The 21,885-nt window shown below is 38.0% G+C and overlaps 3 protein-coding genes across 3 annotated transcripts in view; 1 reads left to right on the top strand and 2 right to left on the bottom strand.

Moving 5' to 3' along the window:
- The window catches only part of LOC137298963 (WD repeat, SAM and U-box domain-containing protein 1-like), a 34,825-nt gene that overhangs the window by 6,938 nt on the left and 6,002 nt on the right, over nucleotides 1–21,885 (top strand). The window contains exons 4-7 of the mRNA XM_067831391.1: nucleotides 8,690–8,788; nucleotides 9,374–9,467; nucleotides 18,322–18,355; nucleotides 19,620–19,660. Of these exons, the coding sequence (XP_067687492.1) occupies nucleotides 8,690–8,788; nucleotides 9,374–9,467; nucleotides 18,322–18,355; nucleotides 19,620–19,660 (268 nt within the window). The remainder of the gene's footprint in view (nucleotides 1–8,689; nucleotides 8,789–9,373; nucleotides 9,468–18,321; nucleotides 18,356–19,619; nucleotides 19,661–21,885) is intronic.
- Nucleotides 10,296–10,985, bottom strand: LOC137298965 (uncharacterized). The gene has a single exon (XM_067831393.1). The coding sequence runs from the start codon at nucleotides 10,933–10,935 to the stop codon at nucleotides 10,366–10,368; it is 570 nt and encodes a 189-aa protein (XP_067687494.1). The 5' UTR covers nucleotides 10,936–10,985; the 3' UTR covers nucleotides 10,296–10,365.
- Nucleotides 11,732–16,104, bottom strand: LOC137297768 (uncharacterized). Its single transcript, XM_067829713.1, has 2 exons — nucleotides 13,405–16,104; nucleotides 11,732–13,105 (listed from the first exon to the last, which is right to left on the bottom strand). Exons 1-2 carry the CDS (start codon nucleotides 16,102–16,104, stop codon nucleotides 11,732–11,734), a joined length of 4,074 nt encoding a protein of 1,357 aa, XP_067685814.1.

Raw genomic sequence — 21,885 nt, 5'->3', positions numbered from 1 at the left:
ATAATAGGGATGACAAATAAGAATGAATGAGAATTTCTTTTCCCTTTTTACTGGGAATTTTGACCTTGGGGCCATGGCAATGTTCAAAATAAAATGGATAAAGTTGAGGAAGGGCTTGTGACAGTTCCGTGTGATCGCAGTGTTCACGAATAGCATCTGACCCTTTGACAAATCCGGCAGATTCGCCTAGGGTCAGATAGAAGTCACCAACCTGCTTGATCCAGAGTCTGACTGAATATTTCACATTGACTTTGCCTGAAGTTGGTAATTGTGTCATGTGACTCTTCTTTGCTGTTCATAAAATGTATGTTTCTTGTTATATAATGTTAATAACTTCAGTGCCAATCAAAAGACATTTCAAGTCTGAAATATGTGTTTAATTTTATTCTGTCGGTCCTGTGAATTTTCAGATGGTCAGACAGACATCTGAAACTTACAGGACCCAATGTCCTCTTACTTTGAAACACTACTTGCAAACCCTGGGATCTTATAAAGTAGATGGAGATTTTGCATGTCCGTGAAAGTTAGACTATTCATGTCACCTTGCAACGTGCAGAATGTACTATTTTATGTTGATGTCAACAATTTTTATTTGAAATGGACAAATGATTTCACAAGCACTTGATCATATTTATCTTCTGATGATGGATACCTGGAATCTCTGTATTTGTGGTAGTAATCAGTGAGTGAGTGAGTGAGTGAGTGAGTGAGTGAGTGAGTGAGTATCTGGAGGTACATCGGCAGATTTCAGCCATTTCATGACTTGTAGTAGAATTGTGTTGACTTCAATAATGAATTTTGTAAGGCATTGTAAATATGTATCATGCATTTACAGTATCAGCCATCACTTGTCTGATAATGGTTTTATAAAGTAAAACTGATACATTGCTATTAATGTAGCCATGGCAACATACAAGTTGAACGTCCACGCTATCTTGTCATCAAATACAGGTCCATCCAAATGCCACTGTTTATGTGGAAATCATGTTTGTTTATGTGAATTGATGTTGGGTTCAGGAGAGAGTGGTAAATATTGTAACAGGTCTTATTGACAAGGTTGTGGCCAGTGATCAATGCCTGCCCTCTTGAATGGGCTGGACTGACTGGACAACAGTGCAAAGAGGCAGCTTTGGCGGCTTGCCATATTGTATTTTGTCCTATCATTTGATGATAGTCATCTGAATAATCGCCACCATTTTTTTCTCCTTTTTATGTTCAAATAATATTCTATACGTGCATGTTGAGGTATCATGGTCAGCTCAAAACCAGAGATTTTGAGACCTGTTGAAACTTGTGTGTTAATGAAGAATTATTGATCAGTTTGTATGATTTCATATGAGTATGCATCCTCGATATCTCCAGGGTATACGTTCCGAAAAGTCTCCACTATACCCTGGATGCATCGATTAAACTTGGAAAACAAACCATGCATAGGTTCTCTGAAAGTATTAGATGGATTTCTTGCATATGTTTTAAAAAAGGTTTCAGACCTATAAAGTTGCATGTATGATTTCCCCAAATATTGAGTCGTATGGCGAGCAAACCTTCGCAGTTGCAAATGCTGCCTTTGTTGACACTGGCAAGTTAAGTTACAACGGCGACCACTCTGATTGGCTACTGTGAGAAAGCGGAGTCAGCAAAAGGAGGTAATAAAATTATCGGGCCGACCCGTAGATGCGTCCAGGGTATAGTGGAGACTTTTCGGAACGTAGACCCTGGAGATATCGAGGATGATGAGCATGAGGCTTTATAAATTATAGAGTGAGGGCCAAAATTCACGAACATTTGGACTTGTGATAAATATCTCTGTATCATATTATCTTCAGGTTAGAAAACTATTTGCGCTTCAACAAACAAAAATATTCAGTGAAACTAATTTGGTAATCTGGTTATATTTCCAAATGTCAATATTTTATGGGAATCTTTCTCACTTTTCGTAGTATGAATCTTGCTTCACTTGGGTTCCATGTTCTATTGGTCCTCATCTATTCTTGTTATACAGGCAACTTAATGGCATGGGTGGTGAGGCCAATTAATTCAGTCACTGTGAAGCCAGCTTTGGTGGCATCACATGGACCATGGGTACTGTGAACAAAGCAGCCTGTGAAATCTCCCCAACAAGATGGTTATTGCCAGTCTTAGATGTGAAGACTAATCCTGAGATGTCTTAATTCTTGATACGGCTTTGTCAGTAGGCACTTATAGATGTTAATATGGCTTACAGAATGCAGATTTGAGGTTATGACAATTTTCAAATAAACCATGACATACGTCTGGGACAAGAAATCAACTAACAAATTACATGTTTATTTCAAATTTAAGAACTACAGCATGATATACATGATATATGGCAGATTCCTCTACCAGACTGTCATGACTGACAGTGCCACTTAGAGTTAAACCTTGTTTGGCTTTCTCAATGTTTCTTGTTGGCATGCCAGGTCAGTTTTACTTACAATGTGCAACACTTTCAATGACTGTTTTGTCTCTACCCAGTTGTCACCTTGTTTTTGCATTCTGTTTCATTGTCTCTCTTGCCCTGCTCCAGACTACCTCTCCAGTATTCTCACTCCATATTTGCCTTCTCGATCATTGCTTTCTCAGAGTAACAAACTCCTGAAAGTCCCCAAAGTACGATCAACCTTACATGGATGCCGAACCTTCTCCTACTCTGCAGCTGTAGAATGGAACAATCTTCCTCAGCATCTCCACCTCTGTACTGATTTCTCCTTTTTCAGGAACCAACTAAAGACATACCTCTACAAATTAGCTTATCTAGTCTAATCTCTCTTCTTTACTTGTATGTAGTGACTCCGGATCTTTTCATTTTGTTCGCTTACAATACAAGTGTCATTGCTCATTCACGTGTCACTGCTGAGCTAATCTAGATTAACATGTATCACTTACCGATCCTCTTACTAATAGTTTTTACAACAGATTAGCTTTTCACCAACCCCTGAAAACAATGTCTTTTTGTTTGGACAGCATGTCAAGACATTTCACAATTCACCTTTCATGTACAGGCTTCATAATACTGATTCGCAAATCTATTGTTTCATTGATGTTTGTCTTGCATTTGGCGACTACCTTCATACCACTGTGTGAATTCAGAGTTTATGGCGGACTTGAAATCACCATTCACAGACAAGTCTAATGGTTGAAGTTCCCCAGTACATCCAGCTGGATGAATTTAATAACAAAGTTCTTTTTTTTTAAGTTTATCTAGAAATGTTTCACATCTGTGTTCAACCTAGATATCAGATACCAACAGAGATTTTTGTTTCGTGGGTAGACTTAGTTCTTTCTTCACTTTCTTTGTGTATGGTACAAGCACGTTGTCAGTGTAGTCAAACATGATTTCTTCAGTGCTTCAGTGATTGTCTGAATGACCGGTCTCGTGACCAGTCTTTTCATGGCTGAATAAGAGATTTATCGATCAATATTCTGCATCTAGCTTGAAGAACGTGGCCAATTAAAGTATCCATTAGGCCTATATCTCAGGTATTTATACTGTATTATATTTGTCAGTATTTTAATTATGGAAGTATATTTATTTTCTTCAGTATCCATAGAAATTACCACAATTTGAAACCCTGAAGTAGAGCGCCACGTGGAGAGAGTTAAGGTCTGATCAGCTGGAGTAAAATGACCTTGTTATCATTTTTTTTGCTAACGGCTGTGATAATTTCCAATGCATGTCAACTAGCACCTCACAAAAATAAGGCGCAAAAAGGTTTAGTGACCATCGCTCATGAAAATTTAAAGGCGCGGAAATAAAACAGTATGTTTACAGTAAATAGCCTATTATTATTATTATTATTATTATTTTGTCCTCATCTCAAAGAGCAGAGTGACTTCATACTTTTTATATGCAGTGTACAACTAAACCTTGCTAGCCAGTAGGTTTTTGAGATTTTCTTTTGGTGTGTGACTTCATGTTAGCTCATTTAGTTGCTGTTACTCCAGTGCAGCGGTGGAGTAGCCAAGTAGTTAAAGTGTTCGCTCGGCATGCTAAAGACCTGGGTTCGATCCCCAACATGGGTACAGTGTGTGATGCCATTGGTCATGATATTGCTGGAATAGTGCTAACACCTGCGTAAAATTATACTTACTCACAGGATTATTTAAAATGTGTCTTGATTTCACCCAACAGTGGAGGTGTATGAGTACGTGGTAATTTGGCAGTAGACCTTTTGTGGGTACACCTAGTTGTGGGTACAGCAACGTGCAGTGAACTTGGACAAAGTACTGTGACTATGTGTCCCGGTCCACCCAGCTGTGAATGGGTACCTCGTAAGGATGGGAAAGCCATATTAACTCAGTTAGAAGTTAAGAGTTAGAGGACAGCAAGAGTTGTATGATACCCAGGGACTTGTGATTGAAAATATGATTTGCCGTTGTGATGGACATCAATGATCAAGGGAACGCAAAACGCCCTTGAGCAGTTATACTGGATATCTGCGCTGTATAAATGTTTGTATACATGCATGCATGTAATTATATAAAAAAATCGGTGATCACTCTAAGTGTTCTCAAAAAGGGTAAGTCCTGCCTTCTGGTAGAACCCGCCATTCCTACAATTTGCAGATAAAAGTACACTGTATTATTATGATCAGTATGTTATGATCAGTATATAATGATCAGTATATTATGATCAGTATTCTCAAGCACAGACACTTCCCTTTCCAGGACTATAATTATTTATGCATTGATGATATACAGTTTATTTCTTATCCATAATATTTCAGCTTCTCTGGAGATGGTTGCTCAGATGTTTGCGTCCTGAAGAAACATTATGAGTGCAAACGTTTCTTTGATCATGCAGACAATTTGCTTTATTGATTTCTCCATTTCCTTCAAGTGTCTGGTAATGTTATTCTTTCAAGACAGTTGCTTGAAGTTGAGTTGCTTCTGTTGCTGACACAGTATTTCCATATATCTGATTTTATGTCATTTAATCATAGGGGAAAACATTGCAGTATAAACTCACAAGTTTGGTTTTGTAAATATTGCAGAAGATTGGTGTTATCTATTTCACAACAACCTGAAAAAAATTATCTTGCTTAGCAAAGCCACTTGGGGCTCACAATGCACAATACATCATGTATATTGCCTCGTTATTGTCTAAAGCTTAACAGGATGTAATGAATGGAGGGATATAGACATGGTCTGTCTAGTATAAGTATAAACTGGATATAATATGTCCTCCTTTGGCTGTAAATAGCTGCTTTGGAGCTTAGAAAATTTCTTTTCATGCAGAAAAATATCAACTCAAATCAATAAGTAAATGAAACTTTGGTGGCTAGTCGTGGAAATTTTGAGCAGTTATAAAAAAAATACAATACTAAGATTGGTGGCATGTGGTCCTGTGGTCCTGTGGTTAGAACTCAAGTTACGATTTAGTTGAACTTAAGAAACAATGAGCTTAGACAGTCCATGGATGGGCAACAGTGTTTGGCAGCTCCTGAGAGTTTCTAGGACTTTCGTCATACCCCGAAATAAAGCACATGTGGTCTCACCTTAGGCTAGTGAGTTTGTTCAACATTGCCTCTGTTCCCCCAGCAGAAAATGGGTACCTGGTGGGACAAGCCATGTGACTAATAACCTAATGCCTCTCAGGCAGCTAGGGTTATCTGGCATAATAATGTGTTAGCACAGTACAGATAGCCTTTGTTATTATATATTTATCCTCCAAATCATTCCTTTAATGTTTGAAGTTTGCAAGTTAAGCTTTGGTGGCACAAAATAATGAGATGTCATGGTAATTGTTGATGATTTAACAATAACTTTCAGTGCAGTATGATTGAAATGTTAATCAAATATATGATAAATGGTATCTGATGTGAAATTCAGCTGGCAACAGCAAAATCATGACAAAATAACATAACAATAACATTTTGATTCCAAAAGTTCATTTAACAATCTTCAGTGGGATGAATCAACAGAATCAAAAGATCTCTGAGTCAATGCATGTTGTTGTTGATCTGTACATGTAGTTTGTTGATTAATACTGCACATTTTCCAGTGCTAACAGTTAGAGTATTGCTCTACACAATTGCATGTCAACCATGTCAGTGAGCCTGACTGCTTAATCCCATTTATCACCTCTTATGACAAGCATTGGTTGTTGAAGACCAATTCATACCCAGATCTTCACAGCTTTATCTGTTCATGTAATTTCTCTATAAATTTGCAAATTACACATTGTAGTATAGATTTTACATGTTCAAAAATGCCAGTGAATTATTTGCCCAGAACCAATTCCCCAAAGATCAGTGATCATGGGATGATTTGTCATAATGGTTTAAGTCATGATAACTGACCGTGTTTAATAGTGTTGGTAATCAGAAACAAAATCCACCATCGATTATCGGAGGGCTTGTGCTGAACAATTACTGATTATAATCAAAATACATAATTTTAAATGTAATCAACAATTTTAAGGGTTTTCCCCCAGTTGTTTTTCAAATAAGTTTTTTTTTAAGTAATACTGCCATGTAATGTAACACACACATACAAGAAAGTACACTGGAATTCTAATTAAACAATAAAAGTTGTTAACATTTTACAATGCGCATAGCTTTATGCTGTTCAGTGCATGTTTGTTCATGAATATTCATCAAATTTCATTTTTTGTTTACTTCATTTCAGTGTGTTATACTAAAACAACAAAATTCTGATTAATCGAAAATATGTTTTTTAGAATAGATATTTATTTTCAATCCTTCTTTTGATCAATTTTCGATCATTTTTCAGAACACCACTAATGCTTACACATGCCAAAGACTATCTATTTATAACCTACCAATAAAGATCCTGTAGACTGATGATATTCAAACATTTAATGGTAAAACACATACCAACAGTGAAAAGCAAGACATTATATAATGAGCATTATTACCTACCTCTTACAGTCATATAAGAGCAATGTAAATATTGGCTGAATGTGCGCCATCTATTTCTCATGGAACAGTGTGTATCTACATGTGATTATTGAGGTTTATGTTTGCCGGCATATGAAATTTGGCCTTGTAGGAAATAGGGCGTGTTTAATCAGCTGAGTTGAGCAGATTGTATTTCCCTGTATATATGGAATAATGGATCTCAGCTTCTGTGAACCGTTGCATCATTGTGGTTTTATATCCCTTGTAAACACTTAACATGTCGTGATATCAGCAGTTTCATACTGCTGCTTATTTGTTTGTTATGACTTGTTCACGTGATGAAATGTTTAATAGCTATAAAAGCAAGAATTTAATCTTCCCAAGAAAAAAGAAGTAATGTCCTAAATGAAAAGAGAATTTAACCATTGTACCTTGCAATCAGTGTTGTTTTATTTCTATAATAGAGAAAGAACTCAAAGTTGTATTTTTCAAAAGAATGTTCAAGCCGTGGAGTTGTACTCACTATTTTGGGGTTCGAATGTCCCATTTTCACAGATTACCATTTTATGGATGGGATTGTTTTAATAAACATGACATGTTTTGTATTGTCTTTTGTGGAAACTGTTTAAAATTTAATTCAAGCTACAGGTGGTAACTGCTAGTCGGTCACCCTTGCTTAGTGTATTACTACAACAAACGTCATTGTATCTCAGTCGTGTAAAAAAAATCATTGCTTACTGAATTCACTTATCAAGACTTGATTGTGCACATATTGTGGTAATTTGGTGTTAATCACTGCTGAGTGTTATGTTAAACAAACAAACAGACCAAAACAAAATTAGGTTCACGTGAATGAAATGAGTAAAAGCATGATGTTTTCAAACTTCAGAGAAGATTTAACTCAGAGTACATGACTTTATAGGTATTGTACTACCATGTTTCAGCTATGTACATCAAAGGGTTGTCATAACTAGGGTCAGAGGCACTGTAGTATTCATATGAATGCAATTCTCAATTCCTCTTAAATAAAACTATTTGACACTTGAGGCATACTTCCTTGTTCATTATAATATTGTGACAAGTCACAAACATGCAGGTTTTTCTGATTTCTATGTGTCATTCCTATGGAAGTATTTGGTGATTTTCACAGTGATTTGTGTACTGTTTTCCTTATTTCTAACATTGTGTATGTCCTTTCTGCCAAAAAAGGACTTTGGTCATTACTTGCCCATAAGAAAATGTATTCTGCATTGATGGAGTGAGTGAGTGAATGACTTTAGTTTTGCGCTGCGCTCAGCAATATTCCAGCTATATGGCAGTGGTCTGTAAATAATCGAGTCTGGACCAGACAATCCAGAGATCAACAGCATGAGCATTGACCTGCACAATTGGGAACCGATGACGTGTCAACCCGGTCATCAAATCTGACCACCCAATCCTGTTAGTTGCCTCTTATGACAAGCATAGTTGCCTGTTACGGCATGCATGGGTTGCTGAGGGCCCATTCTACCCTGGACCTTCACAGGTCGCATTGGATGAAGAGGTATCATTTGATCAAATGCATTTTCAACCTTGTATGGTACGAAGTGACATTTGGTCTTTCTGTTGGTACCTATATAGGATACAAAGGGGATTTAGTCTCTTTGGTGGCTACAGATGCATCATGGGAAGATGAATTGTACTGATGGCCAGGCTAATTGTGAATTTGCTAATTACAGACACCAGTATGTCAGTTCCATGATTTCATACTTTCAAATCTGTTTATTTATAATTCACTCTGTTAAATGTTTCTTTGTGTGTTTCAGGGAAGACATCCTCTCAAGTGGCTAACTTCCTGCTGGCCACAGGTGGCAAGGATAACATGGTCAAGCTATGGGAGTTCACAGGCCAGATCGGGTCCCCAGGTACAGTTCGTCTCTACAGCAGAATACAGTTTTCAGATACAGACAATGTCACCCTTTCTTGATAGTGAACCCTGACTCTGGAAGTATTTGCTCTTATTTCATGTGGCAGGATTTGCTAGAACTTCATCGATTCAGTTCGATCCACTGAAAATTGAATCTTGACACCTTAGTTTCAGTTTTTGACGACCATTATCGCTATTTCAATACGATATTTGAATATCGATTTAAGTTATTTCCATGCAGTTAGAATGTAATTTTGACTCCAACTTGTGCAGTTTCGAGTGGTGTAATAAGGCAAAACATGATTGTTTAACACTGGGCAAATTATCCAATGAGAATGTTTGTTAGTGGACATCACCAAGTTGACAATGGATTTCATACAGAAAAAGCCAACTCGGAAAGTTAAATGAAATGTCATGTTTTTACCTGTATAGAGAATCAAATCAAATATGATTGATCATGGGTTCAATTACAGAAAGTCAAATTCTGTGTAAATCATTGCAGCCCTAGTATTTGCTGCTATTTCATTATTTGGATGACGTTTAGGCAGCATGAACATATTGTATCTCCCTGATGTACTTCCAGTGGTGTTGCTGAAACTGAGGGACACGCTGCCTGGCCACACAGATACAGTCCTTGCCATTGCCTTCTCACCTAAAGGGGACATCTTGGCTTCAGGGTAGGTCACTCATTAACTCTGTAGATGCAAGAACAAAACCTTCGACACTCGCATCAGAGTTTATTATTTTCACCTTTAGTTACAAGAATCCGGCTGTAATTTATTCATGAAAACTGTGACGTTGACTGACTGATGTTGACTGACAGATGAATGAACGAATCAGGAGCATGAGGAGATCTGTACAGCTCTGATGAGGTTCAAAAAACTACAATGTAAGAAAAGTAATTTCATAATCTTTGCTCAATGCACTTCAAACTTATTTACTTTAGGCATGAACAAACTTTACACTGCACTAAAACTGCACAAAAACACCCGGTTGAACATACAGTTGAACAGCATTTCACTAAACTTATAAAAAATTGTTTACCAGTAATTATATATAACTCATCACTACTATAGCTAATATAGGAATAAAAGTAGAAGTGATATGAATTTAAAGTAACTTACATTTGTTCCTTAACATGCTGTAATTAGCAGACAGTGAGGTGAGCAGCTTTCCCGCATGGTGGTCAGGCACAGACTGAAGAGCATGCTTTTTTAGATTATGTGCTACCTTAGGGATGTCATGTGATAAACAAGTGCTGGAAACGAGGCTAATTTAAATACATTATGAATATTAGTTAAATTAGTTACAAAAGTTTTGGCTGATGCAAGTGGGATTTGAACCTGTAAGTTTAGGATTACAAATCCACAGCCATAACCATTAGACCAACGAGTTAAGATGTTTGAATTCGAAGTTTTAGTAAATTTGAGTTTAAGATGAAGTTTAAACTTTAAACAATGTTAACACATAAAATTATTGGAATATTGAAACATGCAATCTTGCATTTACACACTCGGCCTCTTAAACACACCCGGTGTGTTTAACAAATTCTGAAATGCAAAATACAAATTTGAATCAAAATGACTTTGATGGTAGAAGTAGAACAAGCTTGTGAACTGGTCTCCGAAGTTCAGAGCCTTTGGTTTTCACTTTTACGTTCCGGACAATACCACTTTTGTCAGGCTCAGTTCTAGTGATGCGACCCAAAGACCACGCACTTCTGGGCAGATACTCATCTTTCAACAACACAATGTCATCCAGCTGATAATTACGTTTAGGATGATTCCACTTCTGTCGCTGTTGTAGATTCACAAGATACTCCTTTCTCCAGCGTGACCAGAAAACGTTAGCAAGATGCTGAATTCGTCTCCAGCGTTTATATCCATACATATCATCTTGCTTGAAATCTCCAGGAGGAGGAATGAAGACGTTTGACTTCAACATGAGTAAGTGATTTGGCGTAAGTGGATCCAGGTCATCAGAGTCACTTGACACAGGGGTCAAAGGTCGAGAGTTCAAAATAGCTTCCACTTCACACAGGAAAGTTCTGTACATCTCATCGTCCAGTCTGTGACCGAACTCATGCAGCATAGGATTCAGAATGTTTCGGACAGATCTCACCATTCTTTCCCAAACACCGCCCATGTGACTCGCAGCTGGGGGATTAAACTTCCAAGTGATACCTTTCTGAAGAAAATATGAAGCCAGTTTTGACTGATCCATATCAAGCAAAGACTGACTCAGTTCTTTTGCACCACCTCTGAAGTTTGTACCATTGTCACATACAATTTCTTTCACTGGTCCTCTACGGGCAATAAATCTGCGAAGAGCGTTGATAAAAGAATCTGTGTCCAAAGAATTAGCAGTTTCTAGATGGACAGCTCTGCTAACTAGACACGTGAAAAGAGCACCGTACCGTTTAACACTTTTTCTACCTTCTTTCACTATATGCGGGCCAAAAAAATCAACACCAGTGAAGGTGAAAGGAGGAGCTGGATTTACGCGATTTGCTGGCAGTTCAGACATCTGCTGTACACTGGTTGGCATCTTGAATCGTCTACATGTGACACATTTACTCAAGACACTTCTAACTGCTGAGTTTGCACTTGTAATCCAGTACTTTTCTCTCAGAGAAGACAAGACATGATTGCGTCCTGCATGTCCCAAACTGTGATGAATGTCTTGAATAATCAAAGAAGAAACATGGCATTTTCGTGGTAACAAACGTGGATGTTTCATGTCATCTGAGATGTCAGCTTTGTTAATGCGACCACCAACGCACAGCAAACCATCACGGACAACTGGATTCAACTTACAAATCGAATTGCTTCTAGGGAGACTAACGTGTACTCGGCCTCGTTCACATGAACTGACAAGGGAAGCAAGTTCTGCTTTGTAATGAGTCTGCTGAACACACCTGACTATACTGTACTCTGCAACATCAAGCTCTTTGATTGTCAGTGACCTCAGATACTTGTGCTTTTGAATTTTTCCTTTTGATTGAAGGTATGAGAAGAATCTGTGGTAGAGTGCCACCGCTCGTTTCAGCTGTTGACTTAAGAAACAGTTTACAACTTAATCCACGAGACGCAGTATCTGCTGGATTCTGCCTAGTGTCAATGTACTTCCACTGTTGAGGAGAGGCGTAATCCCTGATCATCTTGACTCTGTTTGCCACAAAGACTGGATATCTATTACGCTCATTACAAATGTAATGAAGCACTGTCGTGGAGTCTGTATAGTATGTAACACTATCAATATCAATATCTGATTCCTTGAGCAAAAACTGGCCTATTTTCACTGCTGTGACTGCTGCAGTAAGTTCAAGTCTTGGAATAGTCACAATTTTTAAGGGTGCTAACCTGGCTTTGCCCATCAATAGGGAGGTATAAATGTTGTCCTTGTCATCACATAAGCGAAGGTATGCCGCACACCCATATCCTGAAACACTGGCATCAGAGAAGATATGCAGTTGACTTGAAATAATATTTCCAAAATCTATTGGTTTGAGACAACGTTTGACAGACAAACCTTTCAGATATTCAAAGTCAGAGAGCCATTGCTCCCATCTCAGCTTATGGCCATCATCAACTTCATCATCCCAACCGAGAGATTTATCTCTACAGAGATCTTGGAGAATCCTCTTCGCTGGCAACAAGATAGGAGAGACAAGTCCCAGTGGATCGTACAGAGAGGACATTGTAGACAAAATTCCTCTTCTGGTTGGTGGTTTGTGAGGTAGATTAACTGAAAACCTGAAACTATCCATCATAACATCCCACTGCATACCAAGTGCTCTTTCCATTGGAATATCATCATAACTCAAATCTATAGTCTGTACTTCTTTGGAACAATGCTCAGAAGGAATAGACGAAAGAACCTCTTTACTATTGCAAGTAAACTTGGTGAGATTGAAGCCACTTTCTGCACATACTGACTGTAAATCGGATATCAGTTTTACTGCAGTTTGATCATCCTTAACAGATTTAAGGCAGTCATCCACATAAAAGTTCCGCAGAATGGTTTGGATAACGTCATTATCATACCTATTCTTTGCCTTGTTTGCCGATTCCCTCAAGGCATAGTTAGCAATGGTTGGAGACGATATGGTTCCAAATGTATGGACAGTCATTCTAAACTCTTTCACTTCCCCTTGAATATTCCCATTGGGCCACCAGAAGAATCTAAGAAAGTCCTGTTGTTCCTTTGGCACCTTGACCTGATGGAACATGGCTTCTACATCTCCCATAAATGCCACAGATTCTGAACGAAACCTTGTGAGAACCCCAATCAATGAATTTGCAAGATCTGGTCCCTGGAGAAGAACATCATTAAGTGAACAACCATTACATTTTGCACTACAGTCAAATACAACTCTGATTTTGTTTGGCTTTTTAGGATGGTATACGCCATGATGGGGCAAGTACCAAACACAACCCTCTTTGCCAATTAACTCACTTTCAGGTACTTCACAAGCAAAGCCTTTTGAAATTATGGTGTCCATGAATTTCACGTAGTCCTTATGGTACATTTTATCTCTTAACATTTTCTTCTTTTGCCAAAGGACACGTTTGATAGCTTGCTCTCTGTTATTTGGCATAAGCCTTTCATTACGGAAAGGAAGTGGAATTTGGAAATGGCCATCAATATACTGAATACTGTTTTCTCCATGAATTGCTGATCCTCTATAGAGTAACCACGTGCACCTGGTGTACAACCAAGATCGTTCTCACTGAAATCTAATTCAAATAGTTTCAGAACTGTTTCTGGTGCTATGCATTCCCTCGACTTCTCAACTTCATGAAGGATGATTCTATTACAGACAACGGTATTGTCAACAATATTCTGCCGAACTTGCATTGGGCCATTGATTGTCCAGCCATGTTTATGCAAGACAGCAAAAGGTCCTGAATCATTTGATGAAACAACTTCTAAAGGTTTGAGAGCATCTGGACAGTTACTACCAATCAAAATTCCAATATCAAGATTTGGCATATACGTTGGCAACTTATCTGCAACTGTTCTGAGATGAGGTATCTGTTTGAGCAATTCTGGCTTTGGAATGTGAGCATGATCAACAGGCATAACTTCCTTAGAATATGTACCGGGGAGACTCACATGATTAGTGCCATCAAGGTCCGAGACGACAAGACCGTTTACCACAGATGTATTGACATATTCTGTGCCATTCATCGTCTGAAGCTTCAGTGTAGCTGGTTTAGACTTGACATCCAGTCGATTTCTCAGATCCTCAGTCATGAAACATCCAGTGCTCCCGTTGTCCAACATAGCGTAGGTAGTCGTCCCCTTGTTGCTGCCTTTCACTGTTACTTGAACGGGAAGAATTGGTTGGAAAATGGTTTCAATACAATTAGATTTGGATGCATTGCAACTTGTAGAATTGTTCAAACCTTTGTTAGATTGCTCATTCACTTTATCACTGTTAACCTCGTGACTTGCATTCCTACTGGACTGATAACTGTTATCATGCATAGCTGTTGGGTGACGTTTATTGCAGGTCTTGCAGATCTTTTTCCTCATACACCCTTTAGCAGAATGACCAAGACCATAACAACTGAAACATCTATTACAGGTTTTCAAAAAGTCACGTTTTTCCACAAGGGATTTCTGTTTGAAATGTTTACACTCATCAAGATCATGAAACTGTTTGCAGTAGAAACATTTGGGACTGTTGACCTTACCATCAGGCGAGTGTCCAACTTGTGTGACAAAACTTGCTGACTGAGACCTTGAGGAAGACTGTTTACCTTTACTGGAGCTGTTATTTTTAGGCTGAAGAAGATCCTGGCTAGCGGTAAGCGCCTGTTTACCAAATGTTGGCTCATTCGCGGACTTCGCTGCAAATTCGATGAAGTCCACCAGGTCCTTAAATCCGTTGAAACACTCCCCATTCATCGTTAGAGACGTTACACGGTCCCTCCACTTGCTCTGGAGATGTTGTGGAAGCTTCAACACAATAGCTTGCAAATAAGGAGCATGATTGAGAACCAACAGCTGAGACATACTCTGCATGACATGGTAGCATTTCTTAAGATTGAAAGAGAACTGTTTAAGTCCTTGAAAATCATCATGTTTCAAAACAGGACAAGACAGTATTCTGTTCAGATAAGCAGTAGATACCCTGTTTGGGTTACCGTATTCTTCAAACAAAAGGCGTCTTGCTTGTTGATATCCAGAAGCAACATCCATGTATAAGCATCCAGAAATCAAATCTTTGGGCTCACCTTGTAACTGTTGATCTAGATAATACAGCCTATCAGCATCGCTGTTTGTGTGGGGAACAACACGAGCATCGAACGCCATCATAAAAGCTGCAAATTCAGTTGGCTCCCCTGTAAACTTAGAAACTTCAGACCGAGGAAGAAACATTGCATTTACCATTTGTTGCTGGGCTTCAATAAACTGATTACTTGGAGCAAAAATAGGATAACCAGGAACACTGTGCAAATGTTCATTGCCTTTCATGTGATTATCAAAACGTCTGGAGTCATAAGAATGGTATTCAGTTGCATTTGGATTCAGTGAATGATCAAGGTTTACAAGATTTGGGATAATGTTTGCCTCACACTTTACATCGGAGGATAGAAGAGGTTGATGTATCTCATCATGATCTGGATTATGGAACTTGACGTGTTGCTGGCGAATAATCGTTTCCTCTTCATCAGCAAACACCTTCTCTCTTGCTGTAGCTTTAGCGATGTCAATATCCAGCTGTAACTGCTTAATCTTAGATTGTGTTTCAAACATTGCTTTTTCTGTACGAAGTTCAGCAAGTTTAGCTTTCTCCATTAACCGTGCAGATTGAGTAGAACTGACATGAGAGATTTGAGATTTACTGGATACCTGAGACTGTTTATCATCTGCTGAATCTTGGCAAACAGATTGATTACGTACTTGATCAAACAACTCACGTTCAGCTTTTCCAATCCAGCTCACAGCTAAATCATGAACATGTTTGATGTCTTGAAGTTTAGCCTCAGCGTGCTGGACAGCGGCTGTTCTAGCTTCCTCGGTGTCAAGTGAACTGGAATAAATCTCATTACAAGTTTGGTAACGGGAAGACAAATCATGTAACTTGTGAATACATGACTTCACTAAAGGCAAATTATCATTATCAAACAATAAAGATTCAAGTTCATTTTTGCACTTTGTCAGATTAGAAAGAGCACCAATAGTCTTGTTCCTCAACAAACGTAAATGTTCACTTTTGCCTTTCTCAGTCATGGTTCTCAGACGCTGAATACGTTCATGAATGTCCAGAGAAGCATCGCTATCACTGCTACGTTCAGCCATTATGCTTCTAAAACACGTCAGCTACGCACCAGGAAGTCACATCACATAGTAGGAGGAATATATAATCGTTGACCAGGAATGTCAGGTTGAATAGATGAATAGTAACTAATATTGAATACAATAAACTCTGACAATAAACGTTAACATTGCCACACGGTTCAACGTTGCAATCATTGAGAACTGTAGACCACCACGCATTAAACGTTGAAAGATGAACACCATACGTACCTCACTGTCTGCAAATTTTTTTGAACAAATGTAGATGCAAGAACAAAATCTTCGACACTCGCATCAGAGTTTATTATTTTCACCTTTAGTTACAAGAATCCGGCTGTAATTTATTCATGAAAACTGTGACGTTGACTGACTGATGTTGACTGACAGATGAATGAACGAATCAGGAGCATGAGGAGATCTGTACAGCTCTGATGAGGTTCAAAAAACTACAATGTAAGAAAAGTAATTTCATAATCTTTGCTCAATGCACTTCAAACTTATTTACTTTAGGCATGAACAAACTTTACACTGCACTAAAACTGCACAAAAACACCCGGTTGAACATACAGTTGAACAGCATTTCACTAAACTTATAAAAAATTGTTTACCAGTAATTATATATAACTCATCACTACTATAGCTAATATAGGAATAAAAGTAGAAGTGATATGAATTTAAAGTAACTTACATTTGTTCCTTAACATGCTGTAATTAGCAGACAGTGAGGTGAGCAGCTTTCCCGCATGGTGGTCAGGCACAGACTGAAGAGCATGCTTTTTTAGATTATGTGCTACCTTAGGGATGTCATGTGATAAACAAGTGCTGGAAACGAGGCTAATTTAAATACATTATGAATATTAGTTAAATTAGTTACAAAAGTTTTGGCTGATGCAAGTGGGATTTGAACCTGTAAGTTTAGGATTACAAATCCACAGCCATAACCATTAGACCAACGAGTTAAGATGTTTGAATTCGAAGTTTTAGTAAATTTGAGTTTAAGATGAAGTTTAAACTTTAAACAATGTTAACACATAAAATTATTGGAATATTGAAACATGCAATCTTGCATTTACAAACTCATATAACTCGTTTCTGACATAAAGAGAGTGAACTGAGAATGGTATGACACCACTTTCAGCAATGTTCCAGCAGTATCATTGTTTTGGACACGAGAAGTTGGTTTCACATGTGGAGTATTCAATCTGAGTCTTCTTCTATGCTGTATCCACTAATCTACTCCACTGCCCTTCTAGTGAATGTGGGGGCGATGGGGTAGCCTAGTGGTTAAAGTGTTCGCTCGTCATGCCAAAGACCCAGGTTCGATTCCCCACATGGGTACAATGTGTGAGGCCCATTTTCTGGTGTCCCCTGCCGTGATATCGCTGGAATATTGCTAAAAGCGGCGTAAAACCAAACTCACTCACTCTAGTGAATGTCATGGGTGTCCTTTATTATGACAACATATTCATGGAAAATAAAGACTGATCAGCTTGGCAAATGCAGTCATATTTTGGGAGGTTTGTTCAGAACCTGATAGTACTGTAAAGTTTGGTACTTGTTGTTGGGGTTGGAACTCGTACTGGCTGTCTTGGAGTCACTATTTTTAATCAGTGAGTGAGTGATCAAGTGAGTGAGTGAGTATTGCTTACTTTGCATATAGCAATATCCCAGATACATTAGCAGGGGTTACCCGAAATGTGTTTCTCAGTCGTGCTTTTATGGGGAATCAAACCTGTGGCTTTGGCATGATAAGTTAAGGCTTTATCCACTAGGCTTCCTGACCAGACAAGGGTGGTGGGGTAGCCTAGTGGTTAAAGCACTCACTTTGTCATGCAGAAGATCCAGGTTCAATCCCAAACATGGGTACAATGTATGAAACCCATTTCTGGTGTCCCCAAGTGTGATATTGCTGGCATGTTGCTGAAGCAGCATAAATCTAAACACACTCACTCACAGAGGCTAGGCACTGGTTTATCAAGGATTGAACTGATTGCTCTCTAGGCAGAGAACTGATCCAATACAGCAGGGAATTTTCCTTGTCATTATGCCATGATACTCACGTACTAACATAGTCTAATTACAAATTTCTGGCGACTTTCTCTTATGCTCCTTGCAGGTAGGATAGTGTCTCAGAATACAAAATGCATGACATATGGTACTGTCCTTATTCTTTTCATATTTGATGTCATTAGTGACAGTGTCATTGGTTTCCATTTTTAGATCCATTGACAGAACCATACGTCTCTGGAATCCAGTAAGTAAAACAAATTCCTTTGTTTGCTGTGGATTGATCAAATGATGAACTATATGTATTGGCTAAGATGCACATAGTATTGATATCTAGCATCTGTAATTTGTGTTTTTTGTGTTCAATTTATGACTCAGAACCACATAGGACCTTGGCCGTTATGTTCACTTGTAGTGATGGTTCTAAGGAATTGGTAACTTGGGGACTTTTGCCCCTTGTGTTGAAACATAATGGACATTCTTTAAAAACAGATCTGAGGACTCGAAACTGAAGCATGTGTTCTTCACAGAAATCCATTTTGGAGTTACGTGTTCGAGAATCATAAAGAACAAACAAATGCTTTCATAAAGGTAATGTTTTTCAATCTGGGAAATTTCATCAGTTACAAATGATATTTTATCTGCTTTGTTAAGGTTTATGACAATGAAGGTCACTGTTACAAAAACACTTTTTCTTGAAAATAGTATGAGCCATCAGTTCATGTTTTTCATGTTTTCTCAGTGCTTTGGTTATAACTCTAAATGGTTCGTGATATTTTGTGTAATTCTGTGAATTCTGAATTTGAGATTTGGTTTTGAATCACCTGAAAATGTACATTTGTGAGAGGCCAATCATGCCCAGCTATATCATGGCAGCCTATAGATAATAAACTCTGAATCAGGGTGTTCTTGTACAAAACAACCATAGTGCTAAGAATACCTTATTTACCTTAAGTCTATGTTAAGGTATGGAAACTATCGTCACCTTAGTGCTAAGAATACCTTATTTACCTTAAGTCTATGTTAAGGTATGGAAACTATCGTCACCTTAGTGCTAAGAATACCTTATTTACCTTAAGTCTATGTTAAGGTATGGAAACCATTGTCACCATAGTCCTAAGAATACCTTATTTACCTTAAGCCTATGTTAAGGTATGGAAATTATTGTCACCTTAGAGCTAGGAATACCTTATTTACCTTAGGTCTATGTTAAGGTATGGAAATTATTGTCACCTTAGTGCTAAGAATACCTTATTTACCTTATGTCTATGTTAAGGTATGGAAATTATTGTCACCTTAGTGCTAAGAATACCTTATTTACCTTAAGTCTATGTTAAGGTATGGAAACCATTGTCACCATAGTGCTAAGAATACCTTATTTACCTTAAGTCTATGTTAAGGTATGGAAATTATTGTCACCTTAGAGCTAAGATCACTTTGTGCACCAGCTCCTTGACCCTTTTCAATATTATGAGAAAGGATGTGATCATGTTGTTTCAAATTTTTTTCAGCTACAAGGAACTTCCATGTTTACAATTGATGGACATGCAAGGTAATTATCTTCCTAGTTATGGCATCATCATAAATCTATTCAAGATCCTACTTGTTTGCTGTTTAGTGTCACACTCAGTAATATTCCAGCTTCATTCGGGTGTGCGTATGAGTGAATCTGGACTAGAAAGTCCAGTGATTTGCATCATGAGCATTTTTTCTACGATGCATTAAATCTAAGTCAGATTATAACATTTTTGATGAAGTTTCAGTTTCAGCATATATATTTCGTACAAGATGTTCATAAAGAAGAATTATGTTGTTGCTTGGTGTGTCTGTGGTCTCAGATCATCTTGATTTTTTATCTTGTGTGTCTTGTATCAGCTGAAAGAAAATATCTGGATCTTTGCACTGTTTTCTGAATGTCATGTTATACTATCCAGGTAACATTTGAAGGTGCTTCTGTAGATTGTCAGTTTCCCTATGGGACCGACCCATGAAGGCCAGCGTAACAATTGGTCCACAGCAATTGGTCAAAAGAGGCGACTAACAGGATCCAGTAGTCAGACTTACTGACATGATTAACACATCGCGTCCCAGTTGCATAGATTGATGCTCATGCTGTTGATCAGTGAATTTCCAGGTCCAGGCTTGATTATTTACTGACCGCCACCGTATAGCTGGAATATTGCTGAGTATGGTGTTTAACAACAAACAAACAAACAAACAAACAAACAAACAAAGAGACTGTACTGGCATACAGTCAAAATTAGAGGATCTTACTTAGAGAAGTCTTTCAGAGTAATATGTTTCCTAAATGAAGAAAAAATGAAATCCAGAAAGACTTTATTCTTAATTCAGAGCTAAGGCAATCTAGACTTACCGGCACCAAATCATAGCAGATTTGAGCTGGACTATGTTTTTAATATATTCTGTAAGGCCAGGGCGCGGACTACAGGTACTTAATGATCTTTATGTCTGAATAAATATCTGTGTGTATTAGCTAATGTACGGCTGACTAGGAACCATTATCCTGAACCTTGGGATGTGTCACAGCTGGGGAGGTCATCAGCGCCAACAACACGAAGTGTCAGTTGTGTTGTGTAGTGCTTTGCTGAAGTACATACTCAGAGATGCCAGCATCTTCAATTTTATCATAATTCCTACATATTTTAGTCTCAAACCATGCCAGTATGATTGCACTAGGAATTCAATGAAATCTGAAGACACTTCATTAACATTTGAACACATTTTCGCCAAAAAGGCATGGCAAGACGAAATGTAATGCTGATAATTTAGAAATGTATTTTTGGAGATGTGTGACATTATAGCTTTAATATTGTGTAGTGTCATATTATCTTTCTTAGAATACATCATGATTGTAAGTATTTAGTTGACCACTGTTTTTATGGTCAATCTACTAATTTTGATTCCTGAAACTGCTATTTGCAACATTTTGGGGTTGGCATCTCTGCAGATGAAACAGTGCCTTTGTGTTATCCCCCCCCAACCCCCCCTCCCAAAAAAACAAACAAAACAAAACAAGCTACATATAGACACCAGACTCCTACAATGCTGCTGTCTAAGAATGCCTCTATTCATCCAATCCAATCATCATTACGATCTGGTCTGAAAACTTATTTAAACAATCCTACTATTAGTTCTTATCTGTTTACTCAACTTGTGCCCTTTGAGCAGGATGTGAAACCTGGAAAGGCGCATTATCAATATTATTCTTCTTATTATATCACAGACTCTAATTTTCAAATGATATAAGATCTTTTATTCGATGTCAATAAAAAAGTTATTTAGCATGACCATGTCTATCTTTCCTTCAAAGAGTGTGAAGTCATTTGGGGTCCAGTGGTGTTCAAGATATATTGAAGATGTGTTGAGATGTGACCACAAATATGAAATTATCAAGATGCACCTTTTTACAAATGAAACTTGGTATACAGATTGGTCAAGTGGTGAAGTGGTACCTTTTTATTTGGATATTGTAAGATACTGAAAAGCGTTACCTTTTTCTTCTTTGAACTGAAGGTATCCAGTGGCACGGAACAAACTATATTCCTGAAATTGCACCGGACATTGGAACGTGTCAGATATCTGATAACACCTGTTTCACAAAAGGATACTGATTTGCAAACTTAAAGTTATCCAGATGCATAAATAGGTCGTCTTGCAAAACGGGTCCAATCCACAATCTGTCGCAGGGTTAAAAGATATGAGAACTATATAGTTTATAGGCATACAAATACCATACAGCTTTGATTGCTTTGTGGA

This window comes from Haliotis asinina, chromosome 10 (genome assembly GCF_037392515.1).
Source record: "Haliotis asinina isolate JCU_RB_2024 chromosome 10, JCU_Hal_asi_v2, whole genome shotgun sequence".
NCBI classification, from domain to species: domain Eukaryota; kingdom Metazoa; phylum Mollusca; class Gastropoda; order Lepetellida; family Haliotidae; genus Haliotis; species Haliotis asinina.
The sequence above is the reverse complement of the archived record's forward strand: the minus strand, read 5'-3'. Positions and strand labels throughout refer to the sequence as shown.

Bases quoted from the DNA above. Each gene is read 5' to 3' on its own strand.
- LOC137297768 (XM_067829713.1), bottom strand. From the start codon at position 16,104: ATGGCTGAACGTAGCAGTGATAGCGATGCTTCTCTGGACATTCATGAA. The intron at 13,106-13,404 runs GTAATGAAAGGC...GTTCTTCTCCAG, and splicing joins CCAAATTCCACTTCCTTTCC to GGACCAGATCTTGCAAATTC.
- LOC137298965 (XM_067831393.1), bottom strand. From the start codon at position 10,935: ATGGGCGGTGTTTGGGAAAGAATGGTGAGATCTGTCCGAAACATTCTG.